The sequence below is a fragment of the Tauraco erythrolophus genome, chromosome 1 (assembly GCF_009769465.1).
Source record: "Tauraco erythrolophus isolate bTauEry1 chromosome 1, bTauEry1.pri, whole genome shotgun sequence".
Lineage (NCBI taxonomy): Eukaryota > Metazoa > Chordata > Aves > Musophagiformes > Musophagidae > Tauraco > Tauraco erythrolophus.
In genome coordinates this window covers 105,310,856-105,338,275 of record NC_141465.1, presented here as the reverse complement: position 1 = coordinate 105,338,275, position 27,420 = coordinate 105,310,856, and the positions used below count along the sequence as shown (strand labels likewise).

The following is a 27,420-nucleotide window of genomic DNA, read 5'->3' as shown; positions in this document are numbered from 1 at the left end:
TTAACCACATCCAAAAGCTTATTGTTAAGCCACTGTTAAGCCAGACTTCATCCTGAGGGAACAACTTCAGCCCTCGAGACTTAATAGAATGCGCTCAGCACCATGATAATACGAATGACTTACTAACTTGGGCTCAGTGCTATGCTAGCACTGACAAATGCTTTTAGATCAAAGTTGCTCCTTTCAGATGTGCTCAGAGTCTATCAAAGAGTCCCATAGCTACACTAAGTAATATTACCCATGTATATGCAACACAGAAATCAAATAAAAAACCTCAACTGTTAAGAACATTGACTTATGATGTGGAATTTCAAGATACCTGCAACTGTTACGCCCTTGCAGAGGGATGTTCTTATTCTTTCTGAAGAAATCATTCATGAAACAGGTGTTCAGCCAATAGTTTTAAGAGATTGAAATTGTAAGAAACTGGCATCGACTTTGGTGTTAAAAAACCCTCACAAAACAAAACAAAACAAAAAAAACAGCCCTCCCCCCTTCTAAGTCAATCTCAAGCTACTCTGTTGCAAAAAAACCCCAAACTCAAATATATAAAAAAGTCTTACCCTAAATTTATATTTTGTACTACGTCTCAAATTCTTCACTGTGTAAGTAAGATCGTCACCATCATATTTTGGCTTGAAACCATATCCCTGTAGAATTAAATAGGATTAAGTGAAATATTGTATTTGCAGACCAGACCATGTAACATACTTCATACAAATAAATTACTGTTTCAGATTGTAATTGCTATGCTCCTCCGACAAAGTAATAAATGCAACTCCATTGTGTAAACACAAGATAATTTTTTTTGAGGGGGAAAATTAATTAACCATTCTCTTATCAGAGAGGAGAAAAGAACAAGTAAGAAAAACATATACAATGTCAACAGAAGTTACACCTAACACTGTCAATGGGTAGAACAGGGGTGTCATTTTAAAACAAAGGTAGTTAGGTTGAAATGATATCTAAGAGGACCACACTTCATGATGCAATTACTTTGATTCAGCTCTTATAAGGCTTAACTTTCACAGGTAAATTCACAGAGTTAAAAGTAATTTAAGTGTCTTTGCAGGATTGGGGCTTCATAATACTAATAATGATTACTGTCACAACAAAAAGGAGAAAGTTATGTGGCTTGGTCACAGCAATGACAAGTAAGCTTAATTTCAGAAGGTACAGTTCCTTTCAGAATATTCTATAAAAAGTAATCAGTTACACTTAGTACAATAATGTATCAAACATACACATGTATAATCTCTTTTCTTTTTGAGAATAAGTGTTCTAAACTTACTGAGTTCTCATCCTCCATCTCTAATATATACGAGATTCCTTCATCTGATGGTGTTCCTGAGGGTTTTGTCCACTGTAGGGATAACCAAGTAACTCCAGCATTAATCAGCAAAGGACTTGCTGGTGTGCTCGGGGCAGTGCCTGAGGTATGATACAGGACTTCTTCACTAAAACCACTGTTTAAAACAAACAGCATGTAAATGAACTAGACACAATAAAGAATATCTAAAAAACCATAATTCTTACTAAACACAGCTATGACAGTTGCTTGGACAAGCGTGCAACTGGAAATTGCAAGCTGGTACATGCAGACGACTCAATCTGCCCATGAGTCTGTCAGTAACAAAACATTTGAACAAGGTTAACGTTCATAATTGAAAGATTCCTTTGTATGATATAATTACAATGCTTTGCGAACCAAAACATTTTGCTTTTTCATATTAAGTCAATATTCTAAAACAATAGAGCTCTATATGCAATAACATATTAATACCACAGTGTCCTTCCTATTTAAAACTAAAACATGAAGACATAAGAGAAGACATATATGGGAAGACCTCAAAATTTTTTTTTCTCCCAGGCAGTGATTACGTGCTTCAAACATACTGTGAAGTACTAGTTTCTCTAGCAATTCAGAAAATAAAAGACTAATAGCCTCATTACTCATACTCATTCAGTATTAAGTTACTTTAAGAGTTGCCAATATGAAAGTCTTATTGCAGAACAAATGAAGTAGAGTGTACACCAGTGAATTTCCTAACACAACTGTTCACCTTATCTGATGATGCTTAGATACGCCCTGAAATGAAAATACAAATAAATTACATAAAAAGACCTATTGTGAGACAGAGGGATGCAAAAGTGAGTAAATAGGTACTATGCTTGTACATATGGTCTGATGTATCCAGCTGGACTCTTAAAACTACCTGTTCTCAGCTGGCATTTATTTAGAGATTTGCTGCTTCTACATCAGATCTGAAGAAACACTTACAGGCTTAAGGGCTAGTCTAGTTTTTTTTTTTTAACTGTATGAAACTATTGTCCAAGATGTAATTTTAATCTAATAGCTGGGCATTACCTAAGTGAGCATTAGGCAGCCCTGAAAACACAATTCTCTGTATGGCTTAAACAACAGTACCAGTTAAATATCTCATGTGGCGGAACTTGACTTTCCTGAAAAATCAATATAAAGATACCTTAACTTCACTTTCTCTCTTACCCAACCTACATTATAGTAACACACAAGTTGTAAATTTTGGTCTGCTCTGAAGTTTTTTTGAAGTTCAAAAACTAGAATTTAAAAACAAATAAAATCTTACAGACAAGACTTTATCAAGGGTGTCGATAGCACCTAAAGCTACATACAGTCTGTGTGGACACGCAGACTGTGAAATCAATTGTGAAGCAAAAAGTGAAAAAGTGTCAAACAAGAGAAAACTTCTTAAATTTGGGGGAACTGTAATTTTTTTCTTGCAAAAAGTCACAAGCAAGAAAATCTCTGAAATTATGATGGTGTGATACATACAATATACCTGCTAAAAAAAAATTCAGTGTTACATATGTAGGCTAGAGAAAGCATGAAGAGAGGCTAGACAAATACTAAGCCTATCTCTATTCACAACAAACTACTGAAGGAGTCACGTTAAAGCAAATATAAGATAAAAAAACCTACACCGTAAAATGATTTAATATCTTTTCTCGACTGAACCTCTACAAAATACAGTGAAATAAAGTAAAAGAGTTCCAGTGATACCCACATTTGAACGACTCAAACAATTCCCTTAGAAGTACAATAATGCTATCTATCTTTTAAATCAATTTTTCCAGTTTTCTTTAGCCACTGTTTCATGTGTGGTTAGAATCAAACTTAAAAATATGAGTAACTCAAAGATAAAATATCTGTTCTTGTTGGTGAAATCATTTAGACAAAATTCTGTCTCCAGATGCCTAAGGTTCTCAGTATTCTTCATAAGGAATAATCAGGCACTCTACTCTAATAAATATTATTTCAAGAGACTTCTTAATTAAATAATACCATAAAGACAATAAAGTGCATCTTTACAAGGCTATGAAATATTGATTTAAAAATCTATTTGGCGTGATTAGTTTAAGAAGGGTACTTAACTGATCAGTGTCTTCTACCAGCTTACACTGCAGGCATCCGTAATATCTGCAGGTATTCCTAGAGGGTACATTTACACTCAGACGTAAAAGGGGAACAGGAAGAGGACCTGAGCACTAGATCCTGCTTAACTGCCAGCTCACTCCCTGTTTACTTTTTTAACAGTTCCAAGTGAATCTCATCAAGACAAAGTCCAGGAGCAACTCAGAGAATAATTCATTCCAGAAACATCATCCAGAAGGCAGTAACATAATAAAGACTGTGTCAGAGCACACCAGAAATCATTCTGGTCCGCTACAGCGTCCTCTGACAGTAGCCCAAACAGGCGCCTAAGGAAAGACACAGGAACAGGCACGATATGCGACACGTTCCCTGAGTAATCTCCAAAGCCTCTCAACACACGCCTCACATCTCCTGAGCCAGCTGTACTTTTCACATATTTAATAGCCTGTGGAGGATTTCTTCTGCCCAGTATGAATTACAACCCTAGGTCTGGCTCCCTCCTCTTTACATCATCCTTCAACACTGTCCAAGCTGGTATTGTTCCCTTGAGCACTTCCTTGTGCCAGCTGAAGGACACACAACATATATCCTCTATTTCATGCTATAAAAACACCACTCCGGTGAGCTGCAGCACTATGCTTAGAATATTTCAAACACTAAATTAAAACAACAAATGCAAACCAGCAATTTTAGGCTGATGGCTAGAGAAGCCCTGTTATGTCACGTAGGATCTCAAGGACCAAGTGCTACTAGGCAGTGTGCACACTGTCAGTCTGCTCTAGAGATGATGAGCCCTGGTAGTGAGACTATTAGCCAGCTTTGTTGCTTTGCCTGAAGACCAATAAACATTCTCGAGAACTAACACACACAGTAGTGTAAGCATAACCTGAGAAACTGTTACTTCTTGGTTTTTTTTGAAGTTCTTACTTATATTCTCTACTGAAGTCAGATGTCATTCATTCAGATTTCAAAACAAAGTATGGTGCTCTATAACTTGTGAAAAGTTGCAATTAAAAGTAAGAACCACATATCCTAAGCATTCATAATAAGCTCTAGAACTTCAAAAGATTTCAGTGATACGGTAATGTCATATTCTGTCCATTTCCCATGATAACAGGAGACTAACAGACACTTCAGAGACATGACAAACAGCACAATACAGATACACCATCTACAGGCAGAAGGGTGGGTTCTGCCAGACTTACTTCCTGCTCCAACAGTTACTGACTTACTTACAAGTATCTCTTGATACTGTCATCACTAAAACTCTAAATTTAAGGAGGGCTGATGATTCCTGGAAAATTACTATGCCAGCTTCTGCCTTTGAACTAGCACCATGTCAAACCTCCTTGGAACAAAGAGCAGCAGAGAGCATAGTAGGAGGTACCCTCTGGTCAGCACTGCAGCAGCACAAGCACTGCAGCATTTAAACTATTCAATTCTGGCCCTTTGGCTGAGCTGCTTATCTTTTAGCACGATCCCCAGAGTTTTAGTAGAAGTGCTTATTACATCAGACAAAAAAGCCACAATTGCACTGAATGTGTGAGTCTCTACAATGTAGTGCTTGGCCAAAAATCCTACTACAAATACGTGCAGTAGAAAACAAGTCCAAGGCAGCAACTTCAGTGGTTAGCGTAGGTCTATAAAGTCTGAAGGTAAAACCAGCACAGCCTGAGCTGATTTCATGTAAGAGCAGCTGGGATGTCTGTGCCATGCTCCTGCTCCCCATTCTAGGGGCATCATGTACACATGTCTGAGCGGGCTCTTCAGGGAACGAGGCTAAGTCTGGCAGAAGTAGCTATGTATTTGCTTCTAAGAGGGGCTGAGATTTGTAGCATTTATATGGTAAGTATGCACGTGACGTAGTGGTTATAGTATGCAGCCATACCATGCCTGGACAAAATGCATTATGCTGGGAATCACAGAATAGCTGAGGTTGGAAGGGATCTCTGGAGGTCATCTTGTCCAGCCTCCCCTACGTAAGCAAGGTCATATGGTTCACAGTACACAGCTAATCTGCTAACTGAATAATTCAATCACATACCATGAATTAACTATGCAGTTGGACTAGATGATCACTGTAAGTCCCTTCTAACTAAACTATTCTGTATTCTGTCTTATCCCGGTTGGACAAAACACTTGTCTCTTTAAATGCCATCATATGTTTTTCCTAAACAAGCACACACATGCATGCATATGCATTCCATATTTATGTATATAATAGTAATATTTACCTCATTCCCACGTCATTTTTGGCTGCTAGCCTAAAGGTGTACCCCATTGCTGGTGATAGTTTAGTAATCCTATACTGCTTCTGTTGGCCATAGTAACACTGGCAAAACTCTCCATTTCCTTTTCCCTGAAAAGGAGTAAGGTAACCACATTATTCATTCTATTATATATGCATCCATCAAGTAAAGCAACACACAAACATGAAGAAAATACATTTTTTGAAATGAAACATGACTCAAGAATCTCCAATATAGTGAGGCAGTAGTATATGAAACTTTGTATATATATTGAGTTAGAGGCTTTTTTCCTTCCTTTCAATTTCCCAGCTCCACAGGGTTGGAAAGAAAAGCCACGAAGCTTCTGCAGCTCTGCCATCTTAGGATAGGTGTCCAGGTAGGGACTGGAATATGCTTGTCGGGGCATAGTAGATCCACCTCCTTTGTACAAAAGAAAGGCTGTTACAGGAAAATGATCCTTTAATGTCAACTCTTGAAAGAAGTATTCGACTAGAAGTGAAAACGCCATATTAAGAGTGGTAGAGTCATGTAATTAAAATCCTATGATTTTATATTCTCCAAGAAAAAATTTGGGCAGTAACCATGTTTTCCTAATTGCTTCAGGAATGTTTGTCACATGCCTCTAGACAGAAGTAATAATTTTCACACAACTTGATGTGCACAGTCACATACAACTACTTTTTAAAAACTACAAAACTGAAAATGAGTAGAATAATTTGCTTACTTCATCCCATTCTAAAAGGTAGCTGTGGATTTTAGAACCATTATCACAAGATGCCTGCAACACGAAAAGAAGAAAATTAGAGTTCTAACTGGATACGAGACCACTTAAGGAAAAAGTGCTTGTACAGATCAAATCATGACAAGACCAGTAGAGGGCAAATGATGCTCCCATTATGTGATCACCTTACTTGACAAGACTGTCCTAGTTAATTTTCCATACAATGAATGCTTGTATCGAGTTTATGGTTTTGATATAGACCTTGAAAAAGTATTCTGGCAGCAGTGTAAAATGCTATGGTATTTTTCACAGCAGCTAGATTGCTCAAATCTCAGTCTTTTGAGATCGCTTCATTTGCTTTGCACAAAAAAGCCTATGTTCAGTAAAAGAGAAAGGAAATGGTTCCACAGTACAGTAGGGGACAGGAACTCAAACCACTGTCTCTCATTTGAACTCAGTAACTTTATCTACAAAGGCTCCTTCCTTTTCTGGGAATCCTTCTCTTTTTACTGAAGAGAAGTATTTATTTATACAGTACACGTATTTCCAGTCACAGACTGTGACTGAAATCAGCATGCTTGACAAAAATTTTCCATTTCAATGAACTGGCATTTTATTGACAAATCCGAAACAATTCTGAAGAGTTTAAAAAAATTAATTTTCAAGGTTTTTAAACAATTCTTACCTTCCACTGCAGAGTAAGAGAATTTTTGGTCCGATTAGTTATTCTAGGCAGATTTGGAGTATCAGGTTCACAACTCGCTGTGGTAAAACTCTCTGCTTCTGAAGGGCTCCCCTTTACATAGTTGCATTCTACTTGGACTCTAAAGTGGAAAAGAGCCAGTAACATTTTGCTTAAAAATCTTTTTCTTTCCAAAGAAAACGGAGTATTCAGAAGTAAGTTACTGCCTTGCTAACCCATTGGTAAAACATCACTGTTATAAAGAAATAATTGGTGGAAGCATCTTGGTCAGCAAAGGCAATGCAAAAGAAAAGAGTCATTTGCTTTGGATATACATCATTATCATCAGTCACCTTAAGTCTCACAAGTACATCTGAAATATGTCTGTTATTTGCTGTATTTTGGTTGTGGAAATAATGGCAACATCTTGCAGGTGTGTTACCTGTTGTAGACATATCAATTTGTGTTATGAATAATTCTTCTTCAGCAAGTGCTTTCATCAGACAAGCACAATGAAGCTGTTGATGTATTTTCAGAGTACATTCTGCACTTCTTCAAGACCTTGATGAATCTGTTCACCCTGTCCTTTCCTTTAGGAAGGCTATCAATTAACTCTTCATGTACTTCAGAAGAGTTAATTCTTGCTTATAGAATCACAGAATCATAGAACGGCTTGGGTTGGAAGGGACCTTAAAGATCATCTAGTTCCAACTCCCCTGCCATAGGCAGGGACACCCTCCACTGCACCAGGTTTCTCAATGCCTCATCCAATCTGGCCTTGAACACTTCCAGGGATGAGGCATCCACAACTTCACTGGGCAACCTGTGCCAGTGCCTCACCACCTTCACAGTGAAGAATTTCTTCCTTACATCTAATCAAAATCTCCCCTCTTTCAGTTTAAAGCCATTACCCCTTGTCCTATCATTACTTGCCCTTGTAAAAAGTCCCTCTCCAGCTTTCTTGTAGGCTCCCTTCAGGTACTGGAAGGCTGCTACAAGGTCTCCCCGGAGCCTTCTCTTCTCCGGGCTGAACAATCTCAGCCTGTCTTCATAGGAGAGGTACTCCAGCCCTCGGATCATCTTCATGGCCCTCCTTTGGACCTGCTCCAACAGCTCCATATCCTTCTTATGTTGAGGTCCCCAGAGCTGAAAACAGTAGTCCAGGTGGGGTCTCACAAAAGCATAGTGGAGAGGGAGAATCCCCTCCCTCAACCTACTGGCCACGTTTCTTTGGATGCGGCCCAGGATACAGTTGGCTTTCCGGGCTGCCAGCGTACATCGCCAGCTCATGTTGAGCTTCTCATCCACCAGCACTCTCCCAAGTCCTTTTCCTCAGGGCTGCTCTCAATCCATTCTCCGCCCAGTCTGTACTTGTGCTTGGGATTGCCCTGACTCACGTGCAGGACCTTGCACTTGGCCTTGTTGCACTTCATGAGACTCTCACAGGCCCACCTCTTCCCTCCAGTGTGTCGACCACACCACACAGCTTGGTGTCATCAGCAAACTTGCTGAGGGTGCACTCAGTCTCACTGTCCATGAGATTTCTTCTGTCTCAAAGAGAAGTGGTTTGTTTTTCTAATAGCTTTTCTCCAAAATTAAACATAGGATTATTATCTGGCCTCCCCTGCACTCTGCCCCCCCACCCCCACCAGCTATGTAGCCATGCCTTGTCTCCTCCTTGGGTGAACCTGCCCTTTATTTTCTTCTGATTCACCTGTTCCTTTTAAAGGGAAAACAAAATCCCAAAAAAACCTTTCCTCTGATCACTGGTATAAGACCTGGGTTGCCTTCTCATGAATATGCAGAAGTCCTCATGTGCTCTTGTTGCGTGAACAGTAAGTCACAGGAAATTTTGCTTTGTGAATTTCCTGAACAGGGAGAGTGAAACATTTGAACAGTGACTAATGTTGCACACAAAGTTGTTTGTGCTTGCATACAGTTGTATGTATGTAATTTGTAGTTATCTTCATAGTTCAGTCTTTCTGGTCTTCACTGGTTTTGGGCAGTGTTCGCACTGGCAGAATTCTGTTTAACTCCTCGTTCAGAAAGAGCTTAGATGGCCAAGTCATCTATTCCCATGCATTCTCTACAATGACCAGAATGTAGCCTGATTTTAAGGACTTACATAAGAAAAAAAAGTCCTAGGCTCTGACCCTTATGCTTCATGTATTTTCAACTTAGACATTGTTGGGTAAAGTGCATAAACACTACTAAAAATAGGTATAAAATCACAGGGAAAAACTTCATATGAAGAGTTTTGAGTCAATTTATCATTCATCCTTCTCCTGAACCTGTGCTGCAGGCCATACAGTGGGCCAAATTCAATGAGATGTGTGATGAAGAACAGTCCAATCCTCTTTTGCTTCTGGTTTGGCAAGCAAGACAATACCCTGGAAAATAGCACTAGTAGAGACCCTCTCACACTGAGGACCAGAAACGTAGCTCTTCCATTTGAGCAAACGCTAATCAAAAGACTTACAAACCAGAAATCCTCCTCCTCCCTACTGCTGATGTTCTAAAGCTCATGTGGAAAGAGGAACAGCATTTCTGACTCGGATCCTCACTCAGACACACTTCTGTTCCCTGTGCCTCTAAATTGGTTTCCCAGTCAATACAGAGAAGTCTTGGGGTTCTCCACACAATTCAAGAGAATAAAATCCCTCACCTGCTGCATGTTCAGTCACTTCTAAAGCTGCACTCTCCACTTGCAATTATTTCTTGAAAAGGCAGTACTTTTAAGGTGGCCTTCACTTCTGTCTTAACAATGTTACGTATTTATAAACTGCTATATTCATACTGTTTGTTTTAAACCAAGAAATAAGACAGCCTTCCCATACGTAAAAAAGGAGGGAAGAACACCTACCTACATCTTTCAAATCCCATGCTATTTCTTCAGTAGGACATAGCGAGGAATCAAACTCTGCTAGAAGAGTAGAATTACTAAATATGCCCCTAACTCAGTGTAACGCATATGGGGTAAGATTCACCGGTCTGCTGGAGCAAAGCAAAAGCAGCATAACCTGACCTTCAGGTGGCCAGCAGCGAGCATGTTCCTGTGCAAGGTATCTCCCCCTGCTGCTTCTGGGAAACAGAAAGCAAGCAGCATCTGTGCCTGGCTCCAAGGACAGAAAAACATCACTCTTGGATGTTGGATGAGGGTGCAACAATTTTCTGTTTTCCAAAATGGACTGAGTGGTCAGCTAAGGCAACAACGTTAATTTGTGACTGAAAGGAGGGTGAGATGTGGTAAAGAATCTCTGAAGACTTACACAAATATACAGATCCAACGAAACTTTTAAAACATTTCCACTGAATCTAATAAATAGAGAAGGAGATACTTACTTTGCATGGTAATCAGTTGCTGGCCTGAGATCATTTACGGTAACTTTATTTTCTTCTCCACTGGAAAGAGATATGATTTTGTTTAAGAGACTGTTTCAGAATCTCATACATTTATAAAAAGACACACATCATCTAACCCATCCACTTAACACTCCTTCTAAGAAATATATTTGCTAACGGCTTGTTTCTGTTGCTAAATATAGAAAATGAAAATGCATTTATCTTTAAATTTTAGAGGCTTCTTACATTGGATTCCTGTTGTTTTGCTCTGCTGGTTTGTTTTTTTTTTGTTGTTGTTCTGTTTGTTCATTTTTTTTTAAGAATAACTGATGTCCTCTTTACTTGGGATAATCAGCTGCATGTGTTCGCATGTATTTATTTCACAAACACCATCAAAGTACTGGAGTCTTTAGAAGCTCAGTTCGGCCTTGCAGAAACGATTACCTAAAGCTGTAAATGACTGTATATAACCTACTTGTTAGAGCCCAGTAAACGGAAAAGGCACCTCAGTGACATCTATTAGTCTGCTTTTACTGGCATCAGCTTATGCTAGCAAAGCTCATTTCTTTTCCTCTAAGCTTCCAGGACAGGGATATCTAACTTGAGTTTCATGTACTGCTGCTAAGAAATTCATGGAAGGTGACTAAGAAACTAGCTAACTACACAGATTTGTAATTATCACAGAGCTCTGCACCCTTAATGGTAAATTTTATGTTTTATTTCTCCAAGTTGCAAAAAACAATCAAAACCCATTTGTATTAGGAATGAAACAATTGAAGAGTTTTGTTTGTTTTGCTGCTGCTAGAATTGTGTTCTGTGTGAATCTACTTACTTTATTTCATATCTTAAGACTGTCTCTTACCAAGAGCATTTTCAGGGAATGGAGGGATAGCCTCACTGGGAGCAGAAGCATGTGCTGAAGTAAACAACTAGAAATACAATTTGTATTTCTGCTTACTTATATATCTCACTAATTGAGAATCCACAGTTTCTAGTGCAGCTGGTTGAAATACAGCTAAGTGATATTAAAACATGCTTCCAATACCTAAGAACAAAGTCTTTAAATTCTAACTGATGGTAGAGACTCCAATAATAAATCAGAACCAATTCTACTGAAAAAAGGTAGTTTGTTTCAAAAGAGAAGTTGCACAAAACTGCTAATTATTGAAATCTCTGGACAAAAGGCAGATTTTTAATGAGGTTTTAAGCCACATAATTCAATGCAACAGCAATTAATTAAAGATTATAAACACCTACACGTATACAGTTTTGTACTTTCCATCTTTTCCGGTATTTGAAATCATTACTTCGTAAGTATAAACATCTGGTATGTCATTCTTGTCAGCATCTTCTCTGGTATCGCTGGATGGAGGGGACCATATAAGCAGTGCTGTTCTTGCCTGGATGTCTGATACCTGTAGAAATACAACTTTGAGACCTCTGCCATTTAAATGCTTTTGGATATAAACACTGATTTGCCATGTAGGATCAAATAAAATAGAAGAAAATCATATAGCATTATCATATCAGAGTATTTATACTCATCTAATAGCTACCAGTTAGTTTTTACAAATGAAATCAAACTGGAAATCTAAGAAATGTCATAAGAAAACTGCAATCCTAGGGCTCAGGGCTGAGTGCAATCAAACTTCTAAGTAACAAATGCCACCTAGTGGGCTACATAAAAATGACTGTATCATTTATGAAGCACAAGAGATGGCAAGTGTATATCGTGAATTAGTCATTTCATTAAATGACTTAAATTAAACATTCAATAAATGTTTCAGACTTTTCTTTTTTTTACATGGCTGATATTATGATTTATTTTAATATCTTCTTCCTGACTTGGTTTTCATATGAAATATATACAAGCTCAGGAATTTGTCCAAAATGACTGGCATTATTGTGGCAGATAAAGAAACTCTGCTTTGGGCATTTAATTATGACTGCGACAAGTAGACTTTCCCAATAGATTAGAACTTATTTGGTTAACTATCTCAGAAAATTGTTTTCGATCACAATATTAATAGGAATACAACTCCCTGAGGCTCTAATCTAGTACTCTGTTAGTGAACAGAATATTACAACACATAATCTAATATGAGCTCAGGCGCTTGCAATGAAAGCATGCTCACAAGGTCCACGTACACACATGTATACACACACACACACATATATATATGTATATGTGGGAAACATCCTAAAAGAATTCCTGTGGTGGTGCTTGCCTGCACAGCTCTCCCTTTGCAGAAACGCTTGGCTAACAACAGTTGATGTGACAGAAATATGAGCATAAACAGTGTGTGGAAATGCAACACCTCCAACTGTCTGAGAAGCGCTTGCCCCAACAGACTCATTGTGCTAACGGCAGTGACCCTCGGGTGGATTACATGGTAACCTGGCAATCACAAAGAGACTTCTGAAATGAAGACTTCCTTCAATCAGTTCATAAGTATAAAAGCAGCATGAAAATTTGTACCAGGGATAAAAGATGCTGGAGTGGAAGAGAGCAATGGTCAAAACCTGGCCTGACAGCACGAGAAGTTGCCCTGCCACCATTGCCACCCCTATCTATGCCTGATGGAAGCCCTGAGTAGCCAAACTCCAGTTGGTGTGACAGCAGCTTGGGGTGCAGCAGGCAGGGACCCGCAGCTTTGGTGGGCACACACGACCTGGTGCAGAGTTTTCTCAATGGCCTGTGGATTAGCAGATTGTAGGGAATAACACATTTTAGGGAATAACACAGCTACATGCAAAGCTAAAGCACCCAGGTCTCCCAAAGGAGATGTGCAATTAGGGGTATCCACACTTCTAGGAGAGTGGGTGCTGCTTGAAGCCCATGTGTGCTGCAAGGGGCTGGGAATGCTCATATTTCTGTACATAAGTGCGCACGTGTGTGCACGTGATTATGAATTTTTAGGATCCATTATAGAAGGAAGTCTAGAAATTTGTGGGTGTTAATTAATACTGCACATCTGCTACTGTGGTTTATATGTTGCACCCGCCTACTGTTTCCAATCATTTCATAAGAGAACAGAAAACGTATTACATGAAATTACTAGTTATACAATATGACTGTAATATATATCTATTTTGGGAATAATTGCTTTTGGAAATCTATTATCAGAGTATCAGAATTAAAATGCTATCTTCACAACTGCTATAATCTACTCAACCAAACATCAGAATGGGTCAACGTCAAGAATGAAGCAGAGGAAATAATGTATTGATAACTGACAAACAGAAAGTAGGAAAATCAAACTAGATGAACCTCAATGTCTCGGAAATAATGTCACTAAACCCTTATATGCTATCAGGACTGTATATCACATCCTGAAAGGAATCAAGTCTTTCTATAAGATTACCCTCTGAAGTTCTTGGAAACACAATTCAAAGTTTGCTAAGAGAAATTCCACTATAATCTTGATGCGGTCACAAACTACACTAACAGTAATTACAACCACCTCAGTACAATTCTAGCATTTCTGGAAGTCTTCGGAGTTGTGGGAAGCATCTGCAGTGGTTAAAGCTCCCTCTCAGACAATCTTAATCCCTCCCTCCTGGGTTGCAGAAGACAGCACAGAGGCTACTGAAGAAAGAACCAGCTAAGCCTACTTGTCCTAGCCACCATGGAGTTGAACGTTAGATCTTCCCTTCCTTTTCTGCAGTTCTCTCTTATGTGTTTGAAGACTGTTAGCATTTGTGTCTCCCCTCATTTATCTAAATCTCTGATCATTCTCACTGTTCCCTATCTCCTGCTTTAGTGCTTTGCCCAGAACTGCACGTAACATCCCATCTAATGCTTTACTAATGCCAAACTACCTTATACACTTGACAGATTACAGTTCTCTTCATACATCTTAGTCTGGCTATCTTCTTTTAGAACAGAGAAGTAATGTGGCTGGTATGAGTGAAAGGTGGCATTACATCTTACTGGAACACTAAAAGATTAGAGGTTTCAACTGTTCGGTACAGAGAGAGCAGCGTGAGTGCCAGGGAGATGAAAGACAACATTCGAGTCTACAGAGTAACAGACAACTCACAGGACTTTGACTAGTAAAATTAAACCCAGAGTATCAGTGGAAATCATTGTATGTCAACAGAAAACAGCGTGAAATGTTCTTTAAGTGTCTGACTGCATGAAATACTGTTATCCCGAATTACTCCCCCAGGGCAGTATTTGTTGGTCAACTCATGTAAACCTTCCATAAGACTTCCAAAATAATAGATGATGACTGTTAACACAGTAACTGCAACACAATGAAGCAGTGTTATGTACCAAGCTAAAAATCAGTGACTATGAATGTTGTTTTGGTGGTTTTCCTTTATGTAAACAGAGTATGGGACTAAAGAATATTATGAAGAGTTGAAGCTTTGCTGTGGCAAATTTGCCAAAGCTTAAAAGCAACAGTCAGTGCAACTGAACATGATCAGAAATGCAATGTGGAAGGTATTCACAGAAGCTGGGAATTAAGGACATCCTAACAGTACATAAAAAGCTGCAATGTATAAAAATGATATAAATTCTCTATCATACACATGGACACGTATGCATATGGGTTAAAAGGAGAAATATGTTAGCCGCTACGATTTAACAGAAATTACAACAGAAGATGAAAGATTCAATGAAACAAAAACAGTTAACAGGATTAAAGACAGAAGATATTAAAAGTAAAGAAAAATAAAATAAAGTCTATAAGGAAAGCTCCATTCTTCATTTTGCTTTTACCTTTTCAGGTCCCCTTGTCTTCTCTTTTGCTTGCTTTGTTATTTGGTTAAAGGACATGACAGCTGGTGAGGACTCTGCTCAAACGCTGAGGACTCAGCATAGTGCAATCCGTAGAATCATTCCAACTTATATTTGGATATATAAAAGTTCAAGACCTCCCTGGTAGAAAGGTGATCTGATGGCAGTACCACGTTACCAACTTGACTTAACACTGCCATATATGAAAGGATAGGGGACCCATACAGTGAAAAGTTTAAGAAAATGAGAACATGTTCATAAGAACACCTAACAGAGTCTGGAGGCAGTAAAGCTGATGCGTCCCATATTGCACAGAAGTGAAAGAGATATGTGAATGAAAGCACACCACGGAGCCCACCACTTCATTTAGATGTGCATGCCCTGGGCCTGGGCATTAAGATATGGGACAGCCCAGGACAGGTCACAGCCTCCAGCACTACTCTGGGCTTTCTGGAGCAGGATATGGTGCAACGGACACTATACTGGACAGCACCCATACCATCATCAGATCATATGACTACCACCACAGCCAGTATCCAGTATTGCCTGTGCCAGCACTGAAGTTCAACCAGGGAATAGTGTGTTGATGATCCATCAAGAGGAGCATCATGGCACCATCCCCACAGTGAGTGCTTCAAGCAAAACATTTATCAAAAATTGCATGAATATTTCTGATGAGAACTACAAACGGAAGGTGTGAAATAACACAATCTCCTGGTTCACTTGTGGGAGGGTGAGAAAAACGTTTCCTTGGAGAAACTGTGGGAGGGTTGCTTCTAATCCTGCAAGGGCTAAGTAGGTAACGCAGCCTCCCATTCTCTTATGTCACACTCCCCTAAGTTGCAACATCAGCTAGTCTTCTACCCATCCACAGCCCTGAGAGTCCCTTGCCTTCACAAAGCACAAACATCTCCAAGTGCTGGAAGTCTGGCTTTTTGTCTTGTGTACGATGACTAGTCTGTAGCAGACTACTACTGCTTAAGTCTGTGATGTCTTCTGAGGTCTGCGAAGAGATCACTCGTAGGCACACAGCTACATGCAATGATGTTCAGGTAAGGACATGGTGAGGACGGGTAATGGAGTGCTTGCCTAAAAGGCATGGATGGTTGAGTGCTGAGGGTGGAAGAAAGCGAAAGAAAACGAAACTACTGGCACTCCACTGCTTTTTTATATGTCATTAGCAACACAGCAGAAGACACCACCTGTTGATGACATTTCTCAGTCTCGATCTAACCACCCCAGGAAGCCTGGAATTATCATTCCCCTTGGCAACGCAGCCACTGATGACACCCCAGACTTGGATGGCATCCCTGTATGCCCTGACCACTGGCAGAGGACTGTGCCTACATCTAGAGAACTGATCCCCCTGCTTCTAGTCAGGATAGAAAGGATCACTCACATTCTCACAAAGTTAATGACACACAGCAGGCACTCGTAACTTGAAGGCCACTGAGAACACTGCGGTCCAGCATGCCCCAGTGACAGCACTACCTTGCAGTAAGCTAACCTTGCAGCAAAATTTGTTCCTGCATCCATTCTGATGCAGTATGTGGCTAAATTAGACACGTGCTCCCTTGTTGGGACAGACTCTCATGACTCAGAGTCAAAAAAGGTCAAAGACACCAGTCCCTTTAGCTACACAACCCTGATCCATTCCCAAAGCAGGTGTGTTTTGTACACTGAATGGCAGGGACCATACAGAAAGAACAGCATGTTGTTGTGTTAAAAAAACAAAACCAAAAGGCTATTGTAATCTTGAACACAATGGACCAGCACTAGTACCAAATCTTTCTTTTTTCACTTTGAGAACAGAATAGAATTCTTCTAACAGTATTCTGATACGTCTTTTCCTAGAATATGTGTGTGTGTATATTTATATCATTCATATTTTTCATATTTTTAAATAGCAAATGACTCCTTAAATACTTTCTAGCATCATCCTACAGCAAGCCTAGAGCCTTTAGATCTGCTGTACAAGTGTCTACTGCTTGATCTAACAGAGTGATAGCAACAGAGATTTGCTAACATCTGTGGAGATGAGATGCATAGCTGGGCAGTGAAACAACAGGCAGCAAAACAAAACCTCTGCTGGTAGGACTTTGGAGGTACTTGCTGTCAGAAGAAAGATGAGATGTGGGAAAGCTGGATTACTTTCTAGGTCCTGGATAAAAATCAGTGCTATCAGATGTAGACTTACACTCATTTCTTACAGCCATAACCCTTTATGACCCTTTTTCTCCAGCTTCTTGAAGTCTGGTCCTAATCAACAGTTCTCCATTCCAGGCTGTACTTCTTGTTTACCACACCCCAGACTTCAGCCCTTTAGTCTCTCAATAAAGTTCTGGTATCGTTGTCTCACCAATCTTCATCTCTCTTAAGCAGTTTCAGCCTCTTGCTACTACTGTCCACTATCTCCAACACTCTCTGTCTTTCTAACAAGACATTGAGACTCCCATCACCCTTTCATTATCAGTTTGCTTGTAAAACTAACAAACAGAAAAGCTACTTGCTCTCCATCTTGTTCTTCCAAAAGTTCACACCTACCATTCTGTTTGTTCCTGGCCTCATTTTCTCATCTTAGACTACTCACTTGTTTTAGGACTCCTCAAGTCTGGGTTGTCCTTTGGACTTGTGCTTCTTGTTAGAGCTGTTTCTTCTCCTCTTAGTTCCTTTCTCCCACGCACCTTGATCTCCCCCTAAGCTTTCTTTTCAGTCCCAATTTGCCCTCCAAAAATTCTTTTTACTGCCTCTCCACTAGCTCCAATTGTCAAGGTCATCCTGTTAAGTGCTACTGATTGACTCTTCCAGTCACTATCTACACCGCAGCAACAGCTAGGATCAGCTAACTCCTCTCCATTTCTTCATCTCAGCTCTCTAAACTCTTTCTTATAGGATTTGATTCAGACAGCTTCCACCTCCATGCTGCTTAGCCACTAAATACACAGGGGCACTGAAGACATGTTAACCCATTCCGATGCTTGGACACAGCAGGATGTCTCTGTAATTACAATCCCTGCTCAGCCCCTGAAGCACCACAGAATCACAGAATGGCTGAGGCTGGAAGTGACCCCTGGAGGTCAACTGGTCCAACTCTCCTGCTCAAGCAGGGTCACCAAAAGCCGGCTGTCCAGAAACACATCCAGACAGCTTTTCACAATCTCCAAAGAGGTAGTCTCCACAAACTCTCTGGGCAACCTGTGCCAGCACTCAGTCATCCTCACAGTAAAAAAAGTGTTTCCTGATGTTCAGAGAGAACCTCCTGTGTTTCAGCTTGTGCCCACTGCCTCTGATCCTGACACTGTGCACATTGAAAAGAACCCGGCTCCACTCTCTTTGCACTTGCCCTGCAGACCTCCATATACATTGATAAGATCACCCTGAGCCTTCTCTTCTCCAGGCTAAATAGTCCCAGCTCTCTCAGTCTCTCCTCATCACGCTGTAAAATAACATAGGAAAGAAGAATCAAGACTGGTCACTAAAACAGAGGCTAGGTTGTCTGGGAGGTGAAGGGCAGGAGTTATGTAGCTGACAAATGGAATTGTTGGAAGTCCGATGATCATTAAATCTGATCCTTTTTCCTCCTTCATCTTCTTGTCTCTGCATGTCCTCCCTTCCATAAAAGCTTTCTCTTCTTCATTAGTTTTGTGAAGTGTGTGCATGTGAGTGCAGGCACACGTGTGGTGTGGTAAGCTGAGAACTGACAAAGGATGAAAAGCAAGGTGCCTGATTACGGAGGAAGTAGCTGACCGACCGGACAAACCTACGGCAAGCTCCTCCTGGAGCTGGAGCTGCATGGACTTTTCGTAGTTCACAATAGGGAACACAGACTGTTTTTACTCAGACAAGCTGGTGGACTGAGGACTGATTGAGGTGGAAGTTTTGGAAAAGCTGTGTAAACTCTCACAGAAAGGTGAGGACAGAGGAGGTCCAGCTGATGAAAGAACAGAGCATAAGTCTGTTCTAAAATGCAAGAAACTGCTGAATTTGGCAACGGTTCTTCAAAGACTCTCTACACAGAGGTTACAAATTACAGTTTTACAAACTGAAAAGGTAGATTTTCAAGCAGGTTAAATCGGAAGCCCACTGCTGACAGTCACCTTCCTTGGTGAATTTTATGTCTCTTTCCTGGAGGTGCCAGAGATTCTTAAAGAGAAATCTGCCCTAGTTTTTCTTTACTTCACAAATAAGATTTTTCAAAACCTCACCAGGTATCTCTCATGCTTAGAGATATCTGGTGTGTAACATTGTTTCCTGAACTAAACAATGTCACAGCAAATTGAGAACAGATTTTACAGTACAGAGATGATGTTAAGCATCACCTTATGTTAAGCATCATTGTTATGTTACTGGCAATGTTACAAGCTCTTTCTATATATTTTCTTTCTATATTTCATAGATTCATAGATTTCTAGGTTGGAAAAGACCTTAGAGATCATCGAGTCCAACCGTCCCTAATCCCCATTAAACCATATCCCCAAGTAGATCATCCACCCTATTCTTAAACACATCCAGGGATGGGGACTCAACCACCTCCCTGGGCAGCCTATTCCAGTGGCTGACAACCCTTTCAGAGAAGAAATACTTCCTAACATCCAACTCCCCTGACTAAGCTTATACCCATTTCCTCTTGTTCTATCACCCAACACTAATGTAAAGAGCCCTTCCCCTACCTCCCCACCATCCCTTCTCAAGTATTTGTAGGCTGTAATCAGGTCTCCCCTCAGCCTCCTCTTCTCCAGGCTAAACAGCCCCAACTCCCTCAGCCGCTCCTCATAAGTTTTATTTTCCAGCCCCTTGACCAGTTTAGTCGCCCTTCTTTGGACTCGCTCCAGGAGCTCAATATCTCTCTTAAAGTGAGGGGCCCAAAACTGGACACAATATTCCAGGTGCGGCCTCACCAGTGCCGAGTACAGGGGCAGGATCACTTCCCTATTCCTGCTGGTCACACTATTCTTGATACACGCCAGTATCCCATTGGCCTTTTTGGCCACCTGGGCACACTGCTGGCTCATATCAAGCCGGTAGTCAACCAACACCCCCAGGTCCTTCTCCGCCAGGCAGCTCTCCAGCCACTCTTCCCCGAGCCTATAGCGATGCCTGGGGGTTTTATACCCCAAGTGAAGGACTCTGCACTTGGCCTTATTAAAGCTCATGCCATTGGCCTCAGCCCAACGATCCAGTCTGTTCAAATCCCTCTGAAGGGCCTCCCTACCCTCGAGCAGATCGACACAGCCTCCCAGCTTGGTGTCGTCCGCAAATTTACTGAGGGTGCATTGAATCGCCTCCTCCAGGTCATTGATAAAGATGTTAACCAGAACTGGACGCAGCACTGAGCCCTGGGGAACCCCACTGGTGACCGGCCTCCAGCCGGATTTAGCCCCATTTACCACCACTCTTTGGGCCCGGCCATCCAGCCAGTGTTTAACCCAAAGGAGGGTGTGCCTATCCATGATCTATTATAATCATGTTAATATTGAGATTTCACAGAGTGGTCAAGAAGAATTCTACATAATAAGCACCAAGACAATTTTAGCTTCATATATGTTAATACACTAAAAATTACTCAGGTCATTTACATTTCAGTGTCTGGAAGTTTAGTGAGTTTTCTTTAGTGCTGGAAGTTAAAGATTCTTTAAACTTGCAGAGAGAAAAGGAGGTGTAACTGTATAAACTAGCAACAAATACATTCTGATTTTATGGAAAGTTTTATTTACTTACCACTGGCTTGGCTACATTTGAAAGAAGTGCTTCAAGTGCTTTTGTTTCTTCATCCTTTTCTTAAAAAGCAAAAATCAAAGCAAACAAAAAGTACCCATGAATATTGTTCAGTGACTTTACCGTGAAATAGCTCTCCAAATTCAACAATTGCGCATAGACTAAAACACGTATAAAATAGAACACCTTGCCAACTTGCATTCATCCGGAGCAATGTAAAACCAAAGAAGAAGTAGTTGTTAATACAAAACTATTTCTAAATCTGTTCTATGATTTAATGGAATACAGAAAGTCTGCTTATCTTTTATTAATGTATAACTTTAAACAAACTACTGCTCTGGAGAACTTAAGCTCTTGGCTGAGATACTTCCTATAGATTTCTCATTGGATGTAGATGCAGTCAAGTTACAGTACTTTAAATATGTTATTGCACATCATATGGAGGACTACTGGTAGGAGTTGGCTTCCCTCAATTGCAAAGGCAAACCTCAGCTTAGCCTACAGTTACATCTCAGGGGAAGAATCTAAGGTGTTTTGTTGCAGCTGAAGGTATAGTTGAGCATTACAGAGGACTCAGTAAGTTTATACAAAGTGTTTTATGTGCTTTCTCTCACATAATATTAAAATTTTATTATCCCAATAATCTAAGTGAACAGGCTAGTCAGTTTTGACGGTGCGGCAAGGCATTTTAGTTCACTTAACCTGCCTTAGAGTAAAAAGAAAAATAAAGTGAAAAGAAAAATAAAAGAAAAACAAAGCCTGATAAAATTATTTAAAAAACACGTCAAATCTGTTTATAACTGTATATTTCAAAGTTTATAACTAATTAAACGCCTTTCTGACTTCTGTTTGTTATCACAAGTCACAATACAAAATTCTACAAAAGGTCTCCTGAAAGAAATAATTTTGAAAAGTGGACTTTACTATTTTTCACATAATAGACTTCTAAGGAACCGTTAACATAATTTTTGTAACACATGTAAGCAACAGTACATTTTATCACCTGTGCCTTGGTAAAGTTATCTCACAGATAAATACCAACTAACAGAAAGTTAACAGAAGCCAAGACAAATGCCACCCTGGCACTACAGTGACAGGTATTCATACAAGTTTGGAGCAACAGTTCCCAACTTCTGAATTCAGGTTGTATTTCAAAGGTGTCCCCTGGTACTAAGCTTTCACAGGGTATCATCTACACACGTTTTTAAACAGCTCTTTTAGGTTGAGATTTCCTCGTCTTAGTTAGACATACTTCCTTTTGGTAGTACATTCCTTTTGGTCTACAGCAATCTAATATACATTGGCAGAAAATCATCATCTCAAAGCAAACTTCAATGACTTGAGAAAATCATGGCTGTTTCCCTTCGGCATTACTAGCGACAACTCCATGATCTAAGAAAATTGTACTTGGCTGACGACAAGCCTTTGACGTTATGTTCTGAATCTGACATGCTATGCCAATGACCTGAAAGTTGCATAGTGACACATCATCAGATTTGACAACAACTGTATGACCAAGACTGAATGAATTCAGTCCATTTATAAGATTCACAAGCTTTCTGATGAAATCAAGGTATTAGTGTCTTAGAAATCATGAAATCACACTGACTAGGGTGAGGACTAGTCTTTTTCTACAAAGGCCTTTCAATAATGAGTTGGTAGAGAGAGGCATTATGTGAATTTCATGTTACAATGGTATCTCTTTTACAAAATATTCTCTTTTAACAAGTTGAATGTAGGTTTCCTGTACCAAACAGCTGTTTTTTTTCCCCATGTTTTCCGCAATATCAAGCAGGCCATCGATATTCAGTGATTTCGCAAAATGTAGGCACCAATAACTCTGGATAAAGCACAGATTTTTCTTTAAATGTTGTCACGAAGTGTGACCAACAAGATTTGCTCAAACCTGTATGGAGACTTGCATGTCAGTAGTTTCGTTCTCTTAGACCCATCGCTCCAGTGCGAGGTGCAGGTCGATTGCCTTTAACTCCACTCTATGTAAGTCAAGGCAGTTACAGGCTACTCTCACCTTCAGGATTGTCAAAGTGCAGTGCTCTATCCACAAATGCTATGCTCAGCCAGACAATCGATTTGCATGATATATATAGCAGCTTTCCAGTACCTAAAGGGGGCCTACAGGAAAGCTGGAGAGGGACTTTTTACAAGGGCATGCAGTGATAGGACAAGGGGCAATGGATTTAAACTGAAAGAGGGCAGATTTAGGCTAGATATAAGAAATAAATTCTTTACATTGAGGGTGGTGAGGTACTGGAACAGGTTGCCCAGAGAAGTTGTGGATGCCCCATCCCTGGAGGTGTTCAAGGCCAGGTTGGATGACGCTTTGGGCAACCTGGTGTAGTGGAGGATTTCCCTGCCCATGGCAAGGGGGTTGGAACTAGATGATCTTTGAGGTCCCTTCCAACCCTAACCATTCTACGATTCTATGATATTATTTTTATTAACACTTACCTTCTACTTCTGTGTCTGTCTGAGAATTGCTTTTTCCTTTACCCAAAGACTTGCTTTTGGTAGAACCTGTGCTTATACCAGTTGCATCCTGTCCTTTTGTAAGTCCGTTATGTTCACTTGTAGGAGAAGGACATTTCTGAGGAGACGATGGAGGACTGTTTAACTTATCCTTCTGAGTTCCATGTCGATCTTTCAACTTTTTTTGTAACCTTTCATATGTTTTACTAGACCTTTCGTCTCTAAAGTTGGATCTTCCATGAGCAGGCAGAGTATCTAAATGAAAGAAAAGAAGAAAAAAAAAGAAAAATAGCCACTAAGGACAGAATGTAATTAAAAATCTATTTAAAAATGCTATACGCCTTAAGTAGGTGCTTGTGTGTAAAATTACATCTCTACTGCTATCGGAAAACTGAAATGTCCAGCAGGTAAACTAATACACACTAATTAGACATTAACAACATGTTAGGGGAGAAAGCACAATCTTTCCTTCCCACATGTTTTTTCTACTTAAAAATTATTCTTAAAATGTTTCTATAATCTTCCTTGAGCTGTAAGGTACAGGATAAAGTCAGCACCGGAAAAACGTGCTACTTATACGTGAGGAGGTTTGCTCTAATGCTGAATAAAAATACAGAAGTTTTAAGTTTTGCTATGCAACTAAAGCTCTATTACTTTAATGGTGCTTCAGCAGAAATCAACAGGGAAAAACCCCACAAAAGCACAGAGGAACTGAAAAACACTAAAAGACTGAAAATAGTTAGAATGTGGCTTTGGAAAAAAGTCAGTACCGGACTACTGAAAAAAAATTAAACTGCAAATTGGTGAACTTGTCTGCCCAATTCTAACATTTTTACCCATTTCACCTTTATGCTTAGAAACAGCTCACTGACTCCAGACTTTAAACCAGTGCACCAAATGGCACCACCTCTTTCCTCAGCATAATCCTATGTATGATAAATGATGAAAGCTTTCAAAAAATTCCAGCTTCAAAACCAGCACAGAATTTGTCCATTTTCATGTAAACTGGATTACTCAGTCTGAAGAATGAAGTTCATTATTTGTTTTTTCTTACGTGCTAGGAAGTATAGAAAACAAGATCAAATAAAGACTTCCTTGCAAGAAGGATAAAATCACAAAACTAGAGAACTTTTCAGTTTCTGTTTCTTTAGGTCAGTTTAATTCCTGCTAAAATTTAAGAGCACTACTAGCTAAGCTGTAACTATTTACAAATTTGATTTTCAACTACCATTAGAGATTTAGGTGCTCTTGTTAGAGAACTACCATGCTCTAAGTGCTTCTGGTTCCCCTCTTCTCCCCCCTTAAATTTATGTTCCTTGTATAGGAGCCTAACTGTGGCTATGGCTTTCAGAAGTCAAAGCCCAAAGTCAGTAGTCTAAAATAAAAAATGGAATCTGTAGCAAATATGTTACAAATTAAAGCATCCCTAGTCTTCTAATTCCCTAAATCCAAGGGCATCTTACATGTATATTTAAAATAAAGCAAAAGCAGAGAATCCTACTTCATCGAGGTTTTTTGTTACATTAGCAGTTTTGCAAATTATCACTGAACTCATATTTAAACAGATAAAACCTAGCAGCAGAAATCTAAAAAATATTATTCCATTAAGAAGTACTTTATGCATTTAATTATCATACTTCAATCTCTTAGTTTAGCAAACTAAAAGCAAACAATTGCCATCTACATGAAACTGAGAAATACAACTATAAATAAGCACCCAAAGAGCACCTAATAATGTACTGTCATCAAAGTAGTGCAAGGAAAATCACAACTTAAGAACACAGAAACATGAAGAATTCCAGCAAGATCAAGACATTGGTGTATTCTTATCTGACGGTTTTGTACATCATGACTATTTAAGCACAGTGACTACATGAAGGACATTTTTAGATTATTTTAGGAGTATCACAGAACACTGAGGATCTACGCATCTACAGCGACATGACAAAACTGTGTTTAGTCTCCCCTCCACAGCTTCTAGCTTCTTTCTCTAAAGCAACCTGGCACTGCTCTCTGAAGTCTTTCAAGGTCAGCACCTGTTTTATAGCAGAAGTTTATCTAAAGAAAAGCAAGTCTACCAGAAATGTAAATATTAATCTAAGAACCCAACCCTGAGTTGTTAGACACAAACACTTTGCCACTTAACACTATTAAAGGCAGATGTCAATAGCACTACCAAAGATAACTTCAACTACAGTATTAATTTTAGGTTGGTGGCATGTGATTACTCAAGTTGGACTTCAATATGGACATCAGACTAAATGCATACAGTTTTATGAAAAATAGCCATCTTTTTTTCATAATGAATACTAAGAACTCCTATTTCATGCTTCAAACAGGATACCTGCAAGACATGATATCTCACAACAGTGCTCAGATATGGGTTTAAAAGTTTAATCTCAGGGGAAGACATCAACTGAATTGCTACAAACACTTCCTGCATTGCTTTCCTGGGCAAATCTATAACTGATAAACATAAGAAATAAACTGTATGTTTAGTGGATCACTGAATACACAAGTCAAATGGATGAAAAGAACTTCTTCTGAAATAATAAGCCTCTGTAAAAACAAGACTGGTATCCTCATAAAACTTTTGTGCATAGCTCCCATTCAGGCTCTAAATCTTCCTTGATAAAGCCCATACATCAGCATAACATGCTGGAAATGAATAGAGCGTTATTTCCTTTGGTAGAACTTGCAATATCGATAAGCTACTTACCCAGATCCCCGTAGACCTGTGAGGTGTGATACTGTGGAATGTACTGCGTTGCCATGTCACCGGCTCCAGCCACGGGTGAGTATATATGGCGTGGTGGAGGGGGTATCATGGCTGGAAGAGGAAGGAAGCCAGGCAGTGGGGGATGTGGAGGCCTGTGTATCACTGCGTGACCACCAGGATGAAATTCTGGAGCCTGGGGAACCACCACAACCCTTCGAACACCATTATCCTCAATAACCTGTACAGTGAGAGACACCACACACCAAAACAAAGAAATGCTTAGTAAAACAAGCAAAGGAATTAATGTTTGGAACGACAGTTTGAAAGGTATGTTTTACAGATACTTAAACAAAACTAGCCATGGTAAAACCCTTAAATTTGAAAAAAGGAAAACACAAAGGTAAGAAAAACAAGGACAACTAAAGGGCAATTTATGTTCTTTTTAAACATATTAACTGCAATAATGCCAGTAATTTCTCAATGTGCTAGAGAAAAATATTATTAAAAAAATCTGACTGTAACAACATCTTATAAACAACCAGGTATATTTACGGCATGAGTCTAATTTCTCCCTGGAGTCCTGTTTCCACCCTCATTCATTCACACTGCTTGTAGGCTACACTGATCCTATGATTTGTTCTACAGTGCAACTGGACTGCTCCCTAGAAGTGATCTGGTGGGTGGACAGACTTCACTCTGCATAAACGGTGAGAGAAAAGGCACAATAGTGTCTGGTCTTTGCTCTGTGTCCAACTGTGACGGATGCACTGGACCGCTTAACCAAACTAGTGGTAGTTTGGTGCATGCTCCAAAGGAGGTTAAAGGCCTGAGCTGCAGCTGGGCCAAGAACTCCTCTCGTTCCTGTCTGTTCTCTGAAAACCCACAAAGGAGCAAAGTGAGCATCAATTCATATGAGCTTGGAACACTAACCATACGATTAACACATGAATAGCAGGTGGTTCTTCTAAAACTCATTTATCAAGGAACAAAGTAAGTCACGGGTACAAGGGGTCTCATGCTCACCTTTTCCATCGCATGTAATTTGACTACGAGCCAACCACTTTATTCCATAAATACGACAGCCTTTGAGCTCTCCCTGCTAGGCTGCATGGCGGTGGTCTCCACGGGAGCTGGGACACCTCTCAAGGTTGCTCCTTGAGGCAGAGAGACCTTTTACCAATGGCAGATCTTGGAATAAGCCTGATTTGAGCTCTCCCTGAATTGCAGCTGGATTGCACGCCAGATGACTCTCCCCTTGAACAGGGACACCTCTCAAGGTTTGAGATTCCCTACCTGAGACTAAAAGATCCTTCCTTGCCCAAGGCAGAGAGATCCCTTACTGA

At 39.9% G+C, this 27,420-nt stretch overlaps 1 protein-coding gene across 5 annotated transcripts in view; it reads right to left on the bottom strand.

Moving 5' to 3' along the window:
- FNDC3A (fibronectin type III domain containing 3A) overlaps positions 1-27,420 on the bottom strand; it is a 128,097-nt gene that overhangs the window by 22,456 nt on the left and 78,221 nt on the right. For all 5 annotated transcript variants that reach the window (XM_086620645.1, XM_086620637.1, XM_086620620.1 and 2 more), the window contains exons 5-14: positions 26,078-26,315; positions 23,341-23,613; positions 20,875-20,933; positions 11,667-11,824; positions 10,410-10,469; positions 7,071-7,209; positions 6,389-6,442; positions 5,650-5,774; positions 1,292-1,466; positions 564-650 (exon numbers count right to left, since the gene is read on the bottom strand). In XM_086620645.1, the coding sequence (XP_086476771.1) occupies positions 564-650; positions 1,292-1,466; positions 5,650-5,774; positions 6,389-6,442; positions 7,071-7,209; positions 10,410-10,469; positions 11,667-11,824; positions 20,875-20,933; positions 23,341-23,613; positions 26,078-26,315 (1,368 nt within the window). The remainder of the gene's footprint in view (positions 1-563; positions 651-1,291; positions 1,467-5,649; positions 5,775-6,388; positions 6,443-7,070; positions 7,210-10,409; positions 10,470-11,666; positions 11,825-20,874; positions 20,934-23,340; positions 23,614-26,077; positions 26,316-27,420) is intronic.